We start from the raw sequence: 19,250 nt of genomic DNA, 5'->3' as shown, positions 1-19,250 counted from the left end.
TTTATCATTCAGAAACAAAATTTATTATGTTGTTCTGTCATGTTTAATTTAACGGTTGGATTTGGCAACACGTTCCAACTCATCTTTCTTCTTGATAGCATAGGAGTTTGATGAACCCTAAGAAATAAAAAAACAACAGATTAACAAAATAATAGATATTTTTTTCATAATTTGTCAGGCTTTTGTTAAAGCTAAGGTGAAAAGACTGACAATTGAAACAGTGACTGTAAAAGTTCACAATGAGGTAATGTTACACTAATAAACTGAATAATTTATGTCTATCACTAGACTTGCCACAAATCGATTATTTTGAGCGACAAAGTCGCGATAAATGAGCGACCAAGTTCCAATAGCAAGCGACACACCGACTAACGGAAACAGGCTTTGAGAAAGTCTAGTCTATCATATTTTCAGGGATCCATATTCACGGTCGTCCGGTCGTCCGAGACGACTAAAAAGTCGTATGGACGACCAAACGATTACATAAACTCGTCCGCTGGACGACTTAAGTTTGACTTAATGAAAAAAAAAAAACAATTATTAAGTTTTCTTATGAGTTACTTGCGTTCTGATCACTTGTCATCCGTTCATAACTTTTCGAAAACAGAAAATAATTTGCAACTTTCTGTCGTGATAAAATCATAATTTTGGCCGCCATCTTGGCTGATGCGGTATTTTCCATCAATGAAGTCATTGCAGGCTCAATTTTCAAGCTGTCAACCGCTGATATTTTGTACTGCAGCTGCATCCGCCAAAACACGAGGCGATCCGAGGCGATCGCATCAGCTGATGTTTTGATCAAAATTTGCCGATATCTTGGTGTGGCACCGCCAGCAAAGAAGAAAAAGCAATGTTAACACTTCAGAAAAACAAACCAAATATGAATAAGAAGAGCAAAAGCGTTCTTTTCTTCCGTTGTGGCAGTCGAAGAGGCCCTGGCTTTCATTAATTTGTGCCTGCATCATACGCTTCCGCCAACATCACAAGCCGCTTGGGGGTGTGATGTTTTGTGAAATTTGTAAGCCGGCAGCCAAGGTAGACAAGTAAAGAGTCTCATTAACAAATACTTGTGAATCAAACTTTATTATAACAGATTCGTTGTCTTGTAGATTTCATGTATACACAGTGTTACATACATGTCATAATAACAAAAAAAGTCAACTTTTCATTAACTTGTTGTACGGTCGCCATTCTTCACTTTTGAACGGGCAAGTAAAATTTTGCTAGGGCAAGTATGTCATCTTGCATACTCGCCTGGCTGACGACTTGGAGAAAAAACGAATATGGATCCCTGTATTTTCATGATGTTTTGGGTGTAGTTATGTATAAGATATGCATGTTATGTAATACAGACCTTGGCAGCATTGATCAGCTCATCAGCAAGGCACTCAGCAATAGACTTGATGTTTCTGAAGGCTGACTCACGAGCTCCAGTACACAGCAGCCACATGGCTTGATTGACACGCCTCAGGGGGGACACATCCACAGCTTGACGTCGCACAGTACCGGCACGCCCAATACGAGTAGAGTCCTCACGTGGCCCACTGTTGATGATGGCATTAACTAACACCTGGAGAGGATTCTGAGGGCAAAAGAAACACCAATCAAATCTAAGTGAGGATATGTTTAGCCTGCGTAGCAGGCGCCTGTGTAGTTATTTTAGCACATGTAAAAGAGAGCGCGATCACGAGACGCCACACGTTGAACCTCTCATGGCCCCCTTGAGCCTATCGCATTTCCCATACGCGCACTCGAAACAAGGGCGCCTGCTATGCAGGCTAGGATATGTTATACTTGGGAAGAAAAAAGTATAAAATGTGTTAAGGGTCTTCATCAAACACTTGTGACCCACAACTTACTTCAGGATGCAAAATGGCACAGATGAGGGTTCCCTTACCTCTCCTGTTAGGAGATGAATGATCTCAAATGCATGCTTGACAATTCTGACAGTCATCAGTTTCTTGCCATTGTTACGTCCATGCATCATCATGGAGTTAGCCAGTCGCTCAACAATGGGGCACTAACAAGAACAGTATGCAAGGTCAAAAGACAATTACAGCTGTACATACAAAAATAGTGACAAGATTCACCATACTGTCAATAGTAATAATGATCACAGGCTCACTACTGCTCACCCATTTTGTCAAGCCACATAAGCTTGCGGCAGGTTATACTATAGATAGGTTGCTGCTAAATGGTTTTACTTCCAGTAACTAAATTGACTGCAAGGAGATACCCAAATGGATGCTTACAGGAAGGCAGGAAGATTTTCTTGACAGCACGAAAATTAAATTATATATGCAGTGCTTTCAGTAAGCTCCAGAGACCAACATTGTAGCATTGGCTACTTTGCTGAACAAAACACGTTGAGTGTACATGTAGTTGAATCCTGATAACTCAAACCTTCAAGGGAAATCATAAAAGGGTTGACTTATACATCAGGGGTTTGAGTTATCAAGGGTAAAATTACCTGGTAGTAAGAAAATAACCTGAAGGGAAATTGGAAAGGGTTTGATTTAGCAGGAGGTTCGAGTTATTGGGATTCAAAATGTACTTCGCTCAAACAAGTTTGCTACCTTTTCCCTAAACTGAAGTAAGCAAAGAAAGATTCTTTCAAGCAGTCAGTGACTTTACTCAAACCAGCTTCCTCTTTCAAATTTTGTTGAAACCTTTACATGAAATAGTGACTATGAAACAAGGAAAAGGCAAAATCTAACTGGTTTAAAACATAATTTAACATACATGTATAGCAATGACAATCCTGGTGGTCCAGCTTTCAACTTTAAATTCAACTTGATAATTACAACTATTTACCGATGTGCAGGTGGCTAATGGGGGATATTTACCAAGCTGCGAAGCGGCGAGGTAAATATCCACCACTAGCCACCCACACTGAGGTGAATAGTTGTTTCAGTATATACTCAAACAGTGACATAATATAGCCCGAAAGGGTACTTTTGACTAGTCTATTACGTTGACGAGTACAGTTTTCGCAAGCGAGTTGCCCGGAGGTGAATAGCAAAGTATATTTGGAGTTTGAGTAGCCAATCAGCACACGCCAAAAACGCTATCCACTGTTTTCAAGAGTATATACTAATGGCCAATAATCTGCAAAGCAGATACTTGCTAGCAGTGCTTACCTGTGCCTTCCTAAACCTCTTTGACGCATAACGTCCAGCAGTGTGAGGGAGATAGGTGGCATACTTCTCCTTGACGGCAATGTAGTCCTGTAAAATGGAAGAGATTGACAACAGTGGTTTGAAAATAACAAACTGGAAAGAAATCAATTTAAACAGCCATCAATCACTTAACTAAATATTGATGATCTTATTAGATTATTACATTTTGGGAAACTTGCACTCAAACAGGTTATATCATAAAACTAGCCAACAGCTGAAGAAAGGTGACCTCAGGGTTTAAACCAGTTTGCGAGATTTAAAATAAAATACAATTACCAACAGTGATAAATGTGACATTTATTACTTTAATGACGCAGGTTAAGTAACCAGTCATCCTGTAGAGATACTAGGGTAAATAAATTTAATATTGTTTAAATTTGAGCAGTCATGGATTAGAACACTTACAGTCAAGCTGATGTCGCTGACTTGCACATCATCTGTACTCCATTTGCCAAACAGTTTAATATCCTGAACTTCAGGTGCGCTGACAACAGGCGCATCATCAACGGCTCCCCAGTCCTCAGACATGATGACACTAACATGCAATGAAAAGATCTGTCTTAGACTGTGTTCTACAACAGTGCATGACCTGCCATTTTAATGACATTATTGTTGATAGACTCTTTGTATAAATGGCACCCAAACTTTAATAAAAATACTATGAACATGCTTAGCCTCGTGTGGATGAATTTAGTCAAAGGATTTTTTACGTGAATGTGGGCTTAGGTTGATAAGCTATTGGTTGTTCCTATAGGATCAGGTACCCATAAAATTGGGCATAACTGCAGAATACATGGCCACTTTTGAAGACGGATATATCTGGTGGGTTGTTTGGATCCATTGGCTGGGTAAACCCTGCCAAGCCAAACGAGCCATCAAAACTACACACCGAATACCTGATACTTCCACTGCCAAGCCAAGCGAGCCACCAAAACTACACACCGAATACCTCATACTTCCACTGCCAAGCCAAACGAGCCACCAAAACTACACACCGAAAACCTGATACTTCCACTGCCAAGCCAAACGAGCCACCAAAACTACACACCAAATACCTGATACTTCCACTGCCAAGCCAAATGAGCCACCAAAACTACACACCGAATACCTGATACTTCCACTGCCAAGCCAAACGAGCCACCAAAACTACACACCGAATACCTGATACTTCCACTGCCAAGACAAATGAGCCACCAAAACTACACACCGAATACCTCATACTTCCACTGCCAAGCCAAACGAGCCACCAAAACTACACACCGAATACCTGATACTTCCACTGCCAAGACAAATGAGCCACCAAAACTACACACCGAATACCTCATACTTCCACTGCCAAGCCAAACGAGCCACCAAAACTACACACCGAATACCTCATACTTCCACTGCCAAGCCAAACGAGCCACCAAAACTACACACCGAAAACCTGATACTTCCACTGCCAAGCCAAACGAGCCACCAAAACTACACACTGAATACCTGATACTTCCACTGCCAAGCCAAATGAGCCACCAAAACTACACACCAAATACCTGATACTTCCACTGCCAAGCCAAATGAGCCATCAAAACTACACACCAAATACCTGATACTTCCACTGCCGAGCTAACAAGCCACCAAAACTACACACCGAATACCTGATACTTCCACTGCCAAGCCAAATGAGCCATCAAAACTACACACTAAATACTCCCACTACTAAGTAAGCCAAACAAGCAACTTAATCTACACACTGAAGATTAGCGCACAATACAATAACCCACAATCTCGCTCTTTACACCCACTGCCAAGCCAAACGAGCCATCAAAACTACACACCAAATACTCCCACTGCTGAGTAAGCCAAACAAACAACTTAATCTACACACTGAAGACTTGGCGCACAATACAATAACGCACAATCTCGCTCTTTACATCCACTGCCAAGCCAAACGAGCCACCAGATAGACAGTCCTCACAAGTGGCCTTGCATTCTGTAATTGTGCAGTTCTAGAAAATATCCATACCCACCCCATGAAAGGGCATTGGAAATTCCAGGAAGTAGGGGTCTCTCTGTGGGAGGCGTGGTGGCCTAATGGTTAGCGCGCTCGACTCCGAGTCGAACGGCCCGGGTTCGAGGCCTGGCCAGGGCGCTGCGTTGTGTTCTTGGGCAAGAAACTCTACTCTCACAGTGCCTCTCTCCACCCAGGTGTATAAATGGGTACCGGCGAATTTACTGCTGGGGGGTAACCCTGCGATGGACTAGCATCCCATCCAGGGGGAGTAGCAATACTCCTAGTCGCTTAATGCTATGGAAACCGGGATAAGCTCCGGCTGTACGGGCCTCATGGCTCGGAGACAGACTTTACCTTTACCTAGGGGTCTCAAAAGCCAAATTTTTTAAAGGAAAGTCTGGGGCTTAACTGAAATTTCCAGCAGGGTGGGGGATTCAACCTAAAAATTATTCTGTGACAGGGGTATGGATATTTTCTGGAACAACACCTTGCTCCTATATTTTCCTAGTTTATTATTTAGCTGAAGTCAATCAAAAATGAAGCGCAATAATAATTGGCATGCCTGGCACCCACATACTTCCTTAAACTGAAAAGAAGCTACAACACAATTGATAAAACTGACACAAAAGTTTACAGAATGAGGAAGATATGAACACAGCAGAGCTCAACTAATTTGTGATGCAATGTTGTCACAACCATTTCAGTGTAAGAGTACGTTTTAGGACTCTTAAACAGGCATACAACAGGAGTGAATGATATTATGGTTAATAAGATAAATTAATCGTCAGCAGTGTCTAGATCAGATGAATAATTCGACTGCCGAATGTTTTTTGTGAAAGTTCATTTCACTGATCGCTCATTAAAATAACGTGAAACACTTAACTCAATGTTTTTATGATTCTCAAGTTACAAAAAAATATTCAATAACATTAGAAACACTTCAACTTGCAGCAGGAAAGTGTTTGCGAATAGTACTATGGTTGAAAATGGAGATCTAGCAAAAATGGCCGCCATCTTACCTTAGATAAACGAACAGAAAGGACTACAGCTTGTATGGCACGTGTTGTTAAACGCCGGGGTGGACCCGAAGGCCAATAAGTGGTAAGGGCTGGTAGCGATAAATTATTGATTTGATCGATTCATTATCGACTCTAATAAGGAGGCGTCGCCACCGTGAGGTCACGTGATGTTGTCGCCATATTGTTTGTGCTCAAGGATCGAACCAGGAACTTTCGCTGTGAAGTCAAATTGCTGAAATTTCAAAATGGTATTCTTCGAAACTTGCGGACCGAATGAGGCCATGGTTGTATCAGGTATTTTCCTAACGTTATATATTTTAATGTTTGTGCTTTTTTAGTAAAATCCGTAAAGTTAAAAGCATGGAATTGAATTGAGTATTTCGCAGGTGTTTCGTGCGTAAGGTCGCATTGATCGTGAAACGAAAACACCATTCAATAATGTCGTGCCGTTATTTCTTTCTCCGTTTTTTGCAGGAGTCTGTCATAGCAAATCAGCTTTAGTTGCTGGTGGCCGTATATTTGTGTGGCCCTTGATACAAAAGTTGCAAAAGTAAGGAAATGTGTAATTGATTCCGTCAAATATTGTACGCATGCATGTTAGAGTGTATTGTCAGCATATTTGTCATCGCTAGTGCATTCATGAAATCAAATGGAACGTATGGTTTAAATAGAATAAAAATTTGCATTTCATGACATGCTGATCAGGTCCTACATCTGTTGAAGTTAGTACTGTTTATGTCAAACTCTATGAAGTTAGTGACTCCGTTAGTGATTGTGTGAACATATGTTTGTTTACATCATCACACTGACCTCACCTCAAACACGTCAATGGAAAACTATAAAGCTCATGCAGCTATACATGCAATAGGGTGATCTTGGATTACCCTACAGCTACATGAAGCATTCATTTGGAGTCCGTTTTCAATAAACAATAATTCAAGCAATAGTGCATTTTATAGATTGGCATGTAGTAAGTTTACCAAAGATAAATCATGCTTGATAATAGCAGAATTTTGTTTTTCTGTTTTAAAGAAATGTTTCTGTTTCTATGGGTATGGGTGGCACTGGGAAAAGTTTTAATCTTTGCCAGCTAAAAAAGGGCAAAATTTTGAAACCACAACCGAAAAGGAAAATTTTTAGTCAAACTAAGTAGGGGCACACTAGTGAGAGGGACTGAAAATTACTGCGCTTGTTCATAGTGATTGTGTTTTATGTTTCACTGACAAGCATTGACAGTTATTTCTTTGATTCCTATTGTTTGATGTGATTTTTCAAAAATCTGCCTGCCCCACCCAAGCACTACGGGTTCTTTGATGTTTTTGCCATTTTTGCAAAGTTTTTGCCAATTGGAAAACCTAGGGTCGCACTGGGCAAAGTGCCCCAATGACAGATTTTTACCGCAAAGTAAACAAATTCTGGCAAAACTTTTCCAAGTGCGCCCCATGCCTATATCTTTTTTGACTTCATACTCTGATAATGATCATAACCATGTAAGTTTGCTTTTGAGAAATGGCGTAAAGAGAACCTGAGCTGCTTGCAAGGACTCTTTCTGCTTAATTAAGAGAGCAAAAAGATCTGTTGTGATCTTAATGTACACTTTACTCGTAAAGTACAGTTAACTACAAGAGCGTAGCATTATTCAGTAAATATGCCTTGGCTACAGAGTTATTTTAATCTATGTATTGCATTACAAACATTCCGGCGAACTTGCTATATAAACAGTGGATGCTATCAGCTCCATTAACTGGGTATCACTATCAGCACTTAGTGCTTATGTCAATCGTTGATTCCATTATCAGTTTGGCCATCCGTAGCATATCAGGTCTCAAGTGAACAATGCGTGCGTGCATGTGCTTTTATATACCAGTCTTTGTTTCTACTAGCACGCAAGACACGCTATCTACTGTTACTCGTAAGTTTGCTTTTTCCCATCCCTACCCTCTCTTTACAATAAACTTGGACTACTGGCCTGGGTGCACACCTTCCACTTAGCCATCGCCCGTGGCAGGTTGGGTGGGTCCCTAAGCCCACCTTATCTTTAGCTACCTAGCTGGGTCGGGGGGCTTCATTCTCTGGGTGAGTTTGCTAACCACCCCATTCTTTCACTGGGCGTGCCCGCGAACCGCCCAAGGGTTGCTGTTGCCATTCACTTTATCTGGGTGTGTCCGCTAACCGCCCAAGTTTGTGCTTTGGGGTTTGTGTCCGCTAACCGACCCACTTAGTTGGCAGGGTGCTGTTCGCTAACCATCCAATTACACTTCTCAGGGTGTGTCTCTACCACCCTCGCTTGTTGCTATCCCAGGGAGCACCCAGTGTCCATAGTCCCATTTACTGCCAGTGTTGTGTTGTCTTTATTTGTAAATATGAGAGCGAATTTGTTGTTAATTAGATTATAAAGACGTTGAAATAGAAGTTTTACAACAACATTTTTAATTTGAACAAAAATAGAATGTCTGCTGCTAACTGTTAATACATTATATCTATTCTTTACACTTTGATAAAAGAATAGCTTTTTCTATGAGAAAGAAACCTGTGAGAATCCCCCTTTAACTATGTTATAATTTGGACTTACAATATTTTAATAAAATTAATATAACAAACCCTCTGATTGGATGTGTAGTTGTTTTGTATAAGTTTATGTAAGCAGTATCATTTTGTATACAATTGAGAATAATAAATAGAATTAATATCTCTGTTGTAGCAATGTTTTAATGGTTTGTTTGTAGGATATCGCTTAACACGATGACCTTGAATGTGGAATCCCCACGTGTTTACACTCGACATGGAGTACCAATCTCTGTGACTGGAATAGCTCAAGTAAGTTAAAAAAAAAAAACAGAAAAGGTCTCTAAAAGCCCAGGCAGGAGAGATTAGCAACTAATCAGAAACCTAGAAATACCTTTTATCTGCAAGTGTTGAAAACATGAAGTGGTTAATATAATAGTTTTATTCAGTCATGCTGTCATCTGAAAATTTTTTGTTTTGTTTTAAAATTGAGTTTTGAATTTTGCAGGTGAAGATTCAAGGCCAGAATCAGGAAATGTTGTATGCAGCTTGTCAACAGTTTTTGGGCAAAAGCCAAGCAGAAGTCAGTGCTGTTGCCTTGGAAACACTGGTAAGATTTGGCCAACATTTTATTGTAGTTAATTTGGATACAAAAAATGAATTTGACAACACCTCTGCAACCTATGTAACTAAGTCATTATTTTGTGCAGTTTACCGGATCCCAGGAGTAAGTAATACTAATTGGACTGAGTAGAGTACAATTCAGGGAGTAATCGGTCGAGTAATTTCAAAATCGGCCGAACTCGCAGCGCAAGAGACGATTTGAAATTACGAGCACGATTAGTCTCTCTGAACTGAACAACACAAGGTCCAATTACTAATTAATCGTATCAATAACAAATTAGAGGATGTCGTAGGTGTCCAATTGCAAGTATCCAATTTGAAGTTGCTCAAATTGGATACCTGTAATTGGACACCCACGTGATGTTGCGCCGATTACGTGACAAATCGAGAATTTTGTTTTAGATACGATTAATGTTGTTATTGTTGATTTCTGTAGGAAGGGCATCAAAGAGCAATCATGGGTACAATGACAGTAGAGGTAATGTACACTACATTTAAAGTTTCCTTGGGCTTCATATAATAGTGTTGATGCTGGATTGAACATGTTTTGTTTTTAACACGAAATAAATTTTATAAAATGTTAAACTTGATATATATAGCTTAAAATATAAAAAGGTTTAAAACAGATCTAAAACTAGTGGTAACCACAGGTTAAAAAGTGCGGGCCTTGACGCACTTAGAACTGAAAGGCACTGACTGGTATGAGATTGCATAATGTTAGATGGCAGTATCGATAAATAAATGATAAAATGGACAAAAGACAATGGTATTTTGAGTAACGCGTCACGCAAGGAATGCATGTTTATCATTTCCTATTGCAGCGAACCAATCTATGTTGTTGATTACACAGTTTTGTGAAGTGTAATGGAGCACTCTTTGTGAACTGAGATGTGTTTTTTCTCAGTCGGTAAACTCGCTATGTTGTGCTTGCCTTTTGTTAACGTGGCGCGATTAATGAAAAATCACTGGACAAAATTAAAGACAATTATTCCGAGCAACGCAACACGCTTTAATAATTGTCGCGAACTGGCCGCGAACCAGTCAGAGTTGTTTTTTAATTGACAGTAGATTGTGAAGTGTAGTCGAGCATGTGGTGTGAATTGAGATGTGATTTTCCTCGGTTGATAAACTCACTATGTTGCCAGTGTTATAACGAATTCCTCGAGAATAACCGTTGCTGAAATCATTCGCTTTACCGTTGTTTTATCTGTGATATAATCACAGCAAATATTCTCAAAAGCAGCACCTATAAAACAACGTCTACAAATTGTAATGTTTGCAATCTTCCATGTGACAGAAGCGTAGATCTTATGTGACAAACTGTTGAGAGATTGACTCATTTTTCGCATTCTTATCGTTCTCGAAGAAGAGATTTTTCTTTTCCAGTGTTACCACAAACTATCGTGATTGACACATTTTTCGCGTTCCGATCGTTCTTAGTGGAAGAACAAAATTTTCAACTTCCGGTTTCTGTTCGCCTATTACTGGTGGTAACCACAGGTTAAAAAGTGCGGGCCTAGATGCACTTAAAGGTCCTTCACTGTCACCTTCACCTTCCATGTGACAGAAGCGTCGATCTCATTAGACAAACTTTTGTGATTGACACTTAGTATTTCTTTGCATTCTAATCGTTCTTTGTGAAGGAAAAAAATTCTCAACTTCCTAACTGAATGACGCAATTTCGGATCCTTTTGCATTGTAGCCGTTCATGGTGGAAGAACAAATAACTTATTAGTCACCTCAATTCACGGCAATAATTCCAACAGGTCGCGAAAATTTCTCAGACGGTGTCGATAAAATCACTGGACAAGAGACAATTATTCCAATTAAAGCTTTTAGGAACTCTCTTTGGAAGAGAATTTTTAAAGAACAGCAGTTTTTAAATCATTTTATTCTGTAATTTAGTTACACTTTTACTCTTTTTACCTTTTTAATATTTTATCTCGTATTTCTTGTATTTTTATTCGTAATATTTCATAGTTTATCCATAGTTTTAATATTCGTATTGTTCTGAGTATTTTTATATTTTATTGTAAATAATTATTGAGGGCCACTGGTTTGTTAGTGTTTTTATGCTATTTTAGTGCTACCCTCGTTAAATAAAGACTTTACCTTACCTTACCTTACCTTACCTTACCGTAGCGCGTCACGCACAGAATGTATGATTTAATCGAACACGCGGTATAATTGAGACGCGATTTTTCTCGGTCGGTGAACTCGCTAGGTTGTCAGTGTTGTAAGGGATTTTTCGAGATCAACCGTTGTTGGAATTATTCGTTTTGCCGTGGTTTATCTGTAATGCAATCACAGTAAATCTTCTCAAAACCAACGCCGAAACAACGTCTGCAAAATGTAATGTTTCCAATCTTCCATGTGACAGAACCTCGATCTTATGTGACACACTGTTGAGATTGACACATTTTTCGTATTCTAATCGTTCTTGAAGAACAGATTTTCAACTTCCGGTGCTTCGACAATCTGTTGTGATTGACCCTTTTTTCGCATTCTGATCGTTCTTGGTGGAAGAACAAAATATTCAACTTCCGCTTTGTAGCTGGTCTTTTATAAACGTGGCGCGCACGCGTAATACGCAATCCGCTGGTCGCTGTCAAGATTATCTAAATTTTCGATCGCCTTCTGCGGTCTTCTTCAGAGAATGATGGATTTTTGCAAGGTTCCCAGAATTCTAATAACCTACATCGACGTTATTGTTCGTTGTCCCCCTGGGGAGCAACTAGCGATGCGTAAACTCTTGGGAAGGTCGCTCTTTCGTTTATAGTGTTTTATTTTATAGTTGCTCTTAATTACATGTGCATGTTCAATCTGTGAACATGCATGTTAAGTTATAAGCTTACATTGATGTTTGTCTTAAAACAGGAAATCTACAAAGATCGAAAGAAGTTCTCTAAAAGTGTGTTTGAGGTACTGTAAAGAGTGCAGTATATACATTTGTAGAGTATAAAAAGAAAAAAAAATGGTCAAAATTATTAATAGTGAAATTTTGACAGTCACCAGTTGGCAGTTTTTTCCTTCATTTGTGCTATCGCATCTGCTATGTGGTTTTTGTTTGTTTTTTGTTTATTATAATTATTATTAATTATTTTGTAAAATTTTGTTTTGAATCTCTTGTTTAGGTAGCTTCATCTGATTTGGTCAACATGGGAATTAGTGTTGTAAGTTACACAATAAAGGACATACGCGATGAAGAGGTATGTGATACATTATACAAATACCATAAACAGCTTATAAGAAACAGAAAATAAGTTAAGCACAATTTTATTCTAACTAAGAGATTAAATTATAACTTGATCTCGGAGGCTGGCAGTGTTGATTTTATTTGTAGTTTTGTGTGTTAACAATAAAGTATGTGCAGTTATGTGGTTATAATGTTGCTGCACTTGTTACAGGGATACCTGCATGCCCTTGGTATGGCCAGGACTGCTCAAGTCAAAAGAGATGCCAGGATTGGTGAGGCTGAAGCTAAGAGGGATTCTGGGATTAAGGTAACCCATGTACATTAAATATTTTAAGATACCTATCTAAATTATTTTGTAACTTTTAAGCCATGTGCATAAATTTTAAATTATAAAATATTCCAATCATGATAATTCCAGCATACATGTAGCAAAGTTACATGTTTGTAGGTCTTGATTGTTTCAATGTTATAAATCCCTTTGAGCAAGATGCACAATCAAAAAATGTGAGTCAAATTTTTCATAAGTAGGCCAATCAGTCAAAATAATTCTGAGCAGGAAATGATTCTCATGTCTATAAACTAATGTTGTGAGTGTTATACACCCCCCCTGTCAAATGTTACATAGAACATGTTAATAATATTATCATAACAGCACAATACATGCAGCAGATATATTAACACTAAAAGATAATTGTTATTTGATGTCATTATAGGAAGCTTTAGCTGAAGAGGCTCGTATGAGGGCCAAATATGAGAATGACACAGAAATTGCAAAAGCCAAGAGAGATTATGAGTTGAAAAAGGCTGCCTATGACATCGAAGTTCAAACCAAAGTATGTAGGGCTATTTGTTGTTTGTTTATTACAGTACATGAAAGTTTTTCAATGCTCTAAAAGCTGCACATTCACCAAATTCCGCTGGGCATCTTTGTGAAGTTGGAAAGCGACTGTAGCATATTTACTCTTGGTTTGTCTTGCTACTTTTTATTAAAAAATTTTATAAATGCAATTTGGCCATAACATGTGAATACATTTGCTATTATTTTGAAAAACTGGACTAGGTTAACCTTTAGATTTGAGTTGCAACATCTTTGTTTGGTGGTTGTTGTTGTTGTTTTGGAGTGGTAATTAGTCAAAAAACGTCGAATTGTTACTTTGCTTGCTATAGTTATTTTGAGACCCTCCTCCAATGTTTATTTGACAATTTTTATTTTTTTTACCAATACAGAAAGCCCAGTCTGAGTTGGCCTATGAACTCCAGGCTTCCATAACAAAACAGAAAATCAAAGAAGAAGAAATGCAGATCAAGGTCGTGGAAAGAGCACAGCAAATTAATGTTCAGGAACAGGTAATTCTGAAAATCTCATTTTGTACAAAATCATTTGCACATACCAACATAATGTAAATATGTAACACTATTTACATGTCATTGTCTGGTGCATTTTGCAGGAAATTTCACGTAAAGACCGTGAACTTGACGCTCAAATTAAGAAACCTGCTGAAGCTGACAAGTATAAAATGGAAAAACTTGCCGAGGCCAACAGGTAAGGCAGTAACTAAATTATGTTATGATGACTAGGTGATTTGCAGCATTTAACTTGAATGACGTGAATTTTTCATGTTAAAAAAAAGTTTATCACTTCTATTCTAATACAATAAGAACCTTTCATCAGTGGCTGCTGAATGTAATAATTTGTTTTGTCTGTTGTCAGGAATCGTGTGATACTGGAAGCTGAAGCCAATGCAGAAGCCATCAAGGTTAGAATGATTTAAGGTGGCTCGTACCAGTTTTTCTTGCGTGGGAAGTCTGGTGACTAGCGCGCGCGTCATGCTTCATACCCATGAGTCACGCGCAAGAAAAAGGAAAACAAACATGGCGGCGAAAAACGAGGTTGCTTTTCTTCAATTTAAAAAAAAAAAATTCGCGTTCAACTGAAGTTGTAGACTACGAGCTTGTAGAGAATTTTTTTTGGAAGAGTATGTCGAGATTTAGGCGAAAAAAATGAATTCGCGGGGGAGGAGGTGGGGCGAGACGAGAAGCGAAAAAAATAGGGACTACCCGCAAAGCCACAGCGTTTGACCTTTCACGGCCGAGTGATTTTCGGCTTCGCTTTTAAATCTAATTTGTCATGTCCAATAATATTTCTGAATTTTGACGTACTGTCAGTTGACACCGCTGCACTTAGTTGGGTTTGTCACATACGCATCAAACTCAAAACTTTTTCGATGAATCGTCTGCAAAGTTTTATCTGTGCGATTTATACAGTTCCAGCAATGTTTTTTTTTTAACACTGATTCACCTCTATGGACTACTTAATGTAAAGGCAGCTTGATGTAAGTTTTAAAAACGTTTCTGTTTGTTTAAATTTGTTTATTCCCGGCTTGTAATTAACGAAGCTTGCGCTATAAACAGCCATTGCCTTGTTTATGAGCCTTGAATCTCTGTGGAATAAAGCTACATGTGGTTGAATTCTTCTCTATTATTTTAGCTCCGTACTTTGGCAGTCTTGCTGCACATACTGTACACTGAATTAAAAATGTACTTTGGAGATGCAATTTTATAGCGACAAAGTAAGTCTCAAGAAGAGATTTCGTAAGCTCAAAAGCTCCCGCTCCCATCGCTTTGCAATATGACAACGTATTGACATCTTGCTGTCAACGCTCAAAGCGTTAGCCAATCATATTTTTGGGTTGTGAGAGCAACGCATAATTCAAACTGTGACTTTGCGGGTAGTCCCTTTTTTTCATACATTTTTTTCGCTTCAAGCTCGACGTACTCTTCGAAAAAAAAACCTAGTGACTGCTCATAGTCTACTGAAGTTGTTTCAACAAGAACATTTTAAGTAAACTTAATGGTTGTCAGACAAAATGTTTTCAGATCTCACTGCTCGAGTTACAAAAGCAAAATAATTCGCATGTGCTACGATCCATCTTGTCGGAGATCGTGAGTCAATTCCACTTTTTTCGTTTTAGCTTATTTGAGTTCGCTGTCAAACACATGATTATTCAGACAAAGAAATACTTAAAAGTAAGACCTAAGAGGCACAACTGGCGCCAACTGAAACTGGCTAATTCCCATGAAATTCTGAGCCTAAAAGTTTCGCAGACAAAGCGAGGGGAAGTCCACGCGTGTTGCGTGTGTATGTGCCCGCAAAGATCAGCGATAGTCAGAACTGAGCATGAGTAAATACAAATGAGTAAATGCCAAACATATAAAATCAAATTTTGAAGTGCACGGAAACGTGCGTGGGAATGATTGAATTCGTGAAGGCTTTAGCAAGAAAACTAACCCGATAACCCCTATTTTTTTTGCCCTATGGTAAAGAAATGTTAGAAAAAATCTAAAAAAATTCTACGAAAGGAATTTTTAATTACTTACAAATTGCCGTTTCTTGCACTTGCAAAAAATCGGCTTCGTAGAATTTTTTTAAATTACCGGTATTATACAGTTTCCTCTTCAGCTGCCAAAAGTTATCACAAGAAAAAAAATGGGGGTCATCGAGTTAGTTTTCAAGATATAAGCACCGGAAGCTGAAAAAGGGTCCTAATAATCATTGGCTATCATTGCCATGGTAACCACTGATGACGTTATAATTTGTATTTTGCATCAACAATCAATGGGTAATTTAATCATACAAAAATTTTGTTACGATCTTTTATTGATTTTTGGCCATTTTCTTCCAAAGATCGCACAGTCAAAAACCTAAAACCTGGTACGAGCCACCTTAAAAAAAAAGAACAGCCACATTTTTTTAAATCGTAGTCCCTCTCCTCGTCTGTTCAGTTACAAGTGTTTTAGTGCAGATCACTCTTACTTACCAAGCGACCATCAACAGGTGAAGGGTGAAGCTGAAGCTTTTGCCATTGAAGCTAAAGCCGCAGCTGAAGCTGAGCAGATGGCCAAGAAAGCTGATGCTTGGAAGGAATACAGAGAGGCAGCTGTGGTGGATATGGTGCTGGCAACCATGCCAAAGGTACATGCTGAAAATACAAATTCCACCTTATGCTTCTCAAAAATGCTCTACAGTCTACTAACTTACTTAATCCTCTTAGTGGTAACTGTAGCTCTGTAGTTTATCCTAGGTTCACTTGGTTGTGGCATACAGTAGATAATCTCAAGTTTGTGGAAGCTTGCCTAAATTGGCTAAGTTGTGTTGTGCAGCAACCAGGGGAATTTGAAAATTCTGAATGCAGAAGTGACATTGTATGCAGTTATTACACTGTACAATGTTTTTTTTTTCTTACATAAAGGGCAAAGTTAGTGTGATCAAGATATTTGGTTAGTATCTCATTTAGAAGTCGTTGGGACAACTTGACATCTGTGCAAGTCCTTAGAAGGTTTTTTTTTTTTTTAATTTGTTGGCTGGGAGTAACCATTTAAATTTGCGTTCAACAAAAAAGAATTAAATGACACAAAAATACCTAAGACAGTTTTAAGTTCTGTAGTTTTCCTGCTGTGTTACTAAGTTGTCAAGTTAGTAATTTTTCCAACAGACATGACCTGTATTTTTGATTCTAGAAAGAAAGCGTAGGGTTAACAGAAGATAGAAATCGATGACTTTAAATCAGTGGTGGTGACACACAAATCACACTTACACTTTTGAATTTTTAGATTGCAGCTGAAGTTGCAGCACCACTGTCTCAGTGTAAGAAGATTGTGATGGTGTCCAATGGCAAGTGTGACATCGGAGCCAGTAAAATCACTGGTGAAATCCTGGACATTGTTGCCAATCTGCCGAAATCAGTCGAGGCACTGACTGGTATTGACATCAGCAAGGTAAGAAATAAAAGAACTCAGAAGAAATTCTCGATAACAGTATTCTGTGAGGTTTGTAGTTGGTGTTGATACATGAAAGAGGGTGGCAAAGAGTTTATGCGTAACACGTGAAAAAGGGCAAAAATTAGTCTGACGCTTGAAAATTAGCTGGAAAGACACCATTCGTGAATTCTGCTGTTTCAAGTATACATGACACGTGAATTTGGTTAAAATTTGGGCGTGAAACGGGATCATGACACCCCCTTTGCTTTCCTCATGAATGTTTGATACAAGCATTATCACATCCTAAATGCAAAGTAACACTGTAATAGGAATGTCTTCAATTCTTTAAAATAATGAATTGTTTTAATTTATTTCTTACAGGCAATGAAGCTGAGTAACAGAGTCTAGTCGAGCTGACTCCACACAATATTCAATGCTCAATTTGGAATCTTACAAATTAATGACGTTTTTACTTGCAGTAAATTTTAATACTCTTGCTATGTATTTGTTGTTAAATTAATATTATGGTATAACCACAGAGCAATGTTATATGTGCAGCATTTTTGCACAGTTTTTACCAAGCAGTAGGCTTATGAACACCGCAAAAGAAGAGATGACATTTTGTACCACTTATCTCAGCTTATGTGTAGTTTTTTCATTTATGTCCAGTGTGACCAAACATTTGTTTGTTATATTCATGGAGCCGTGGCCGGTTCGTAAGATCAGTCAAGATTTAGATAAGCCTTATTATTCATATCCATGTAGATGTTTATAATAAATAACTGATTTTATATTATCAGTGTTGCACAGCAATGATCGCAAATAATATAACACAAATGCACAAGCATCGCAGATGCAGCCATCATGTTTCAGTAATATAACGCAAATGCACAATAGTTAGTACTTTATGATTTACACTTCTTAGTTTAAACCGTAAGTCTTAGCAGAGCGAGAATGAGAGTTGACCAGAGTTGGACTGTCATCAACCATTAATCAAGCATGATCAAATGAAGGCCAGAGTTCACAGTAGTTGTCAAAAATCATGCAATATATGAGCAAAAACTCGTTGGCTCACAAAAAATCTCAACAAGTTCAAATATGATAAGAGTAGCCGAGATTTGACAGTGAAGGCAGAGGCAGTAAAAACATTTAAAATTTGCCGGTAGAATAAGGGCAAAAGAGTTTTAGCTCTTGACTACTGTCACTCTCCTTTGTCTGGGTTTTAGTTCAGCATTAAAATTCTCCCAGCTGCTGGTCATACATTTTTTATTATTTTTTTTGGAGAATTTGGTTCTTAGTCAATTTGAATTGTGAGATACCAGTATTGAGATCCTATATTCTCACAACCTGTATTGTTGAATTTGTTATAAAAAAGTGACAAGAAATGACGAAAGGTTATCTGTCAGAAACAGTTTCACATGCAATTAATGAGAGTTTTATGGGAGTTGTTCACTAAAGTGAAATTCTCTTCACAGGTGGCGGGGTTAAGTCCAATTTTCCTATTTAATACTACAAAAATAAGAAATGTTTGCAGATTGGTCTTGTATCATTTCACTATGACGTCATTAGACTAGCACAGTCCTTCAGTTTATCTGCCGTTTATCATTCTCTTGCATGACTGTGGCATTTTTTGACGTTGTAGTGATAACAAAGGACCGATTTGTATAAATTGTCATGGTTGTTGACATACTGCGTGGTGTATGTCAAGACATTAAATGTTAATATTAGCAATATATTAGAAGTGGCTTATCAGTAGGATAGGCTGTGGTGTAAAGTGCAAACAGTTATTACAAACGCCCAGATGTATTGTCTGTCTTGTAATAAAATAAATACCAAACTTGTCATCTGAGTAATTTTTACGGACTCCAGAAGTAAATTATCAGCAAATGTGATGCTCGTTACTGAATGGCATACCGTGAAATATCCCTCTAATAACTTGACTTTTCCAGATGTAAACCCGAGCAGTTAGGTAATTG

General features: G+C 38.3%; 2 protein-coding genes across 2 annotated transcripts; one reads left to right on the top strand and one right to left on the bottom strand.

The window, feature by feature from the left end:
* On the bottom strand, nucleotides 1–3,743 carry LOC144635451 (small ribosomal subunit protein uS7). The gene is made up of 5 exons (XM_078494560.1): nucleotides 3,585–3,743; nucleotides 3,141–3,227; nucleotides 1,898–2,020; nucleotides 1,355–1,582; nucleotides 1–117 (listed from the first exon to the last, which is right to left on the bottom strand). The coding sequence occupies exons 1-5, from the start codon at nucleotides 3,705–3,707 to the stop codon at nucleotides 49–51; spliced, it is 630 nt and encodes a 209-aa protein (XP_078350686.1). The 5' UTR covers nucleotides 3,708–3,743; the 3' UTR covers nucleotides 1–48.
* A 2,604-nt stretch (nucleotides 3,744–6,347) lies between these two features.
* On the top strand, nucleotides 6,348–19,115 carry LOC144635440 (flotillin-1-like). The gene is made up of 15 exons (XM_078494552.1): nucleotides 6,348–6,485; nucleotides 6,666–6,741; nucleotides 8,918–9,008; nucleotides 9,205–9,306; nucleotides 9,757–9,798; nucleotides 12,198–12,242; nucleotides 12,455–12,529; nucleotides 12,728–12,823; nucleotides 13,230–13,349; nucleotides 13,744–13,863; nucleotides 13,965–14,059; nucleotides 14,228–14,273; nucleotides 16,352–16,489; nucleotides 17,128–17,292; nucleotides 17,656–19,115. The coding sequence occupies exons 1-15, from the start codon at nucleotides 6,437–6,439 to the stop codon at nucleotides 17,680–17,682; spliced, it is 1,287 nt and encodes a 428-aa protein (XP_078350678.1). The 5' UTR covers nucleotides 6,348–6,436; the 3' UTR covers nucleotides 17,683–19,115.
* Nucleotides 19,116–19,250: the final 135 nt, after the last annotated feature.

The sequence above is a fragment of the Oculina patagonica genome, chromosome 1 (assembly GCF_052425735.1).
Source record: "Oculina patagonica isolate OP01 chromosome 1, crgOcupat, whole genome shotgun sequence".
Taxonomy (NCBI): Eukaryota; Metazoa; Cnidaria; class Anthozoa; order Scleractinia; family Oculinidae; genus Oculina; species Oculina patagonica.
The sequence above is the reverse complement of the archived record's forward strand: the minus strand, read 5'-3'. Positions and strand labels throughout refer to the sequence as shown.

Bases quoted from the DNA above. Each gene is read 5' to 3' on its own strand.
- LOC144635440 (XM_078494552.1), top strand. From the start codon at position 6,437: ATGGTATTCTTCGAAACTTGCGGACCGAATGAGGCCATGGTTGTATCA. The intron at 16,490-17,127 runs GTACATGCTGAA...TTGAATTTTTAG, and splicing joins TGCTGGCAACCATGCCAAAG to ATTGCAGCTGAAGTTGCAGC. The intron at 17,293-17,655 runs GTAAGAAATAAA...TATTTCTTACAG, and splicing joins CTGGTATTGACATCAGCAAG to GCAATGAAGCTGAGTAACAG.
- LOC144635451 (XM_078494560.1), bottom strand. From the start codon at position 3,707: ATGTCTGAGGACTGGGGAGCCGTTGATGATGCGCCTGTTGTCAGCGCA. The intron at 2,021-3,140 runs GTAAGCACTGCT...TGTTCTTGTTAG, and splicing joins AGAGGTTTAGGAAGGCACAG to TGCCCCATTGTTGAGCGACT. The intron at 1,583-1,897 runs GTAAGGGAACCC...TTTTGCCCTCAG, and splicing joins TTCATCTCCTAACAGGAGAG to AATCCTCTCCAGGTGTTAGT.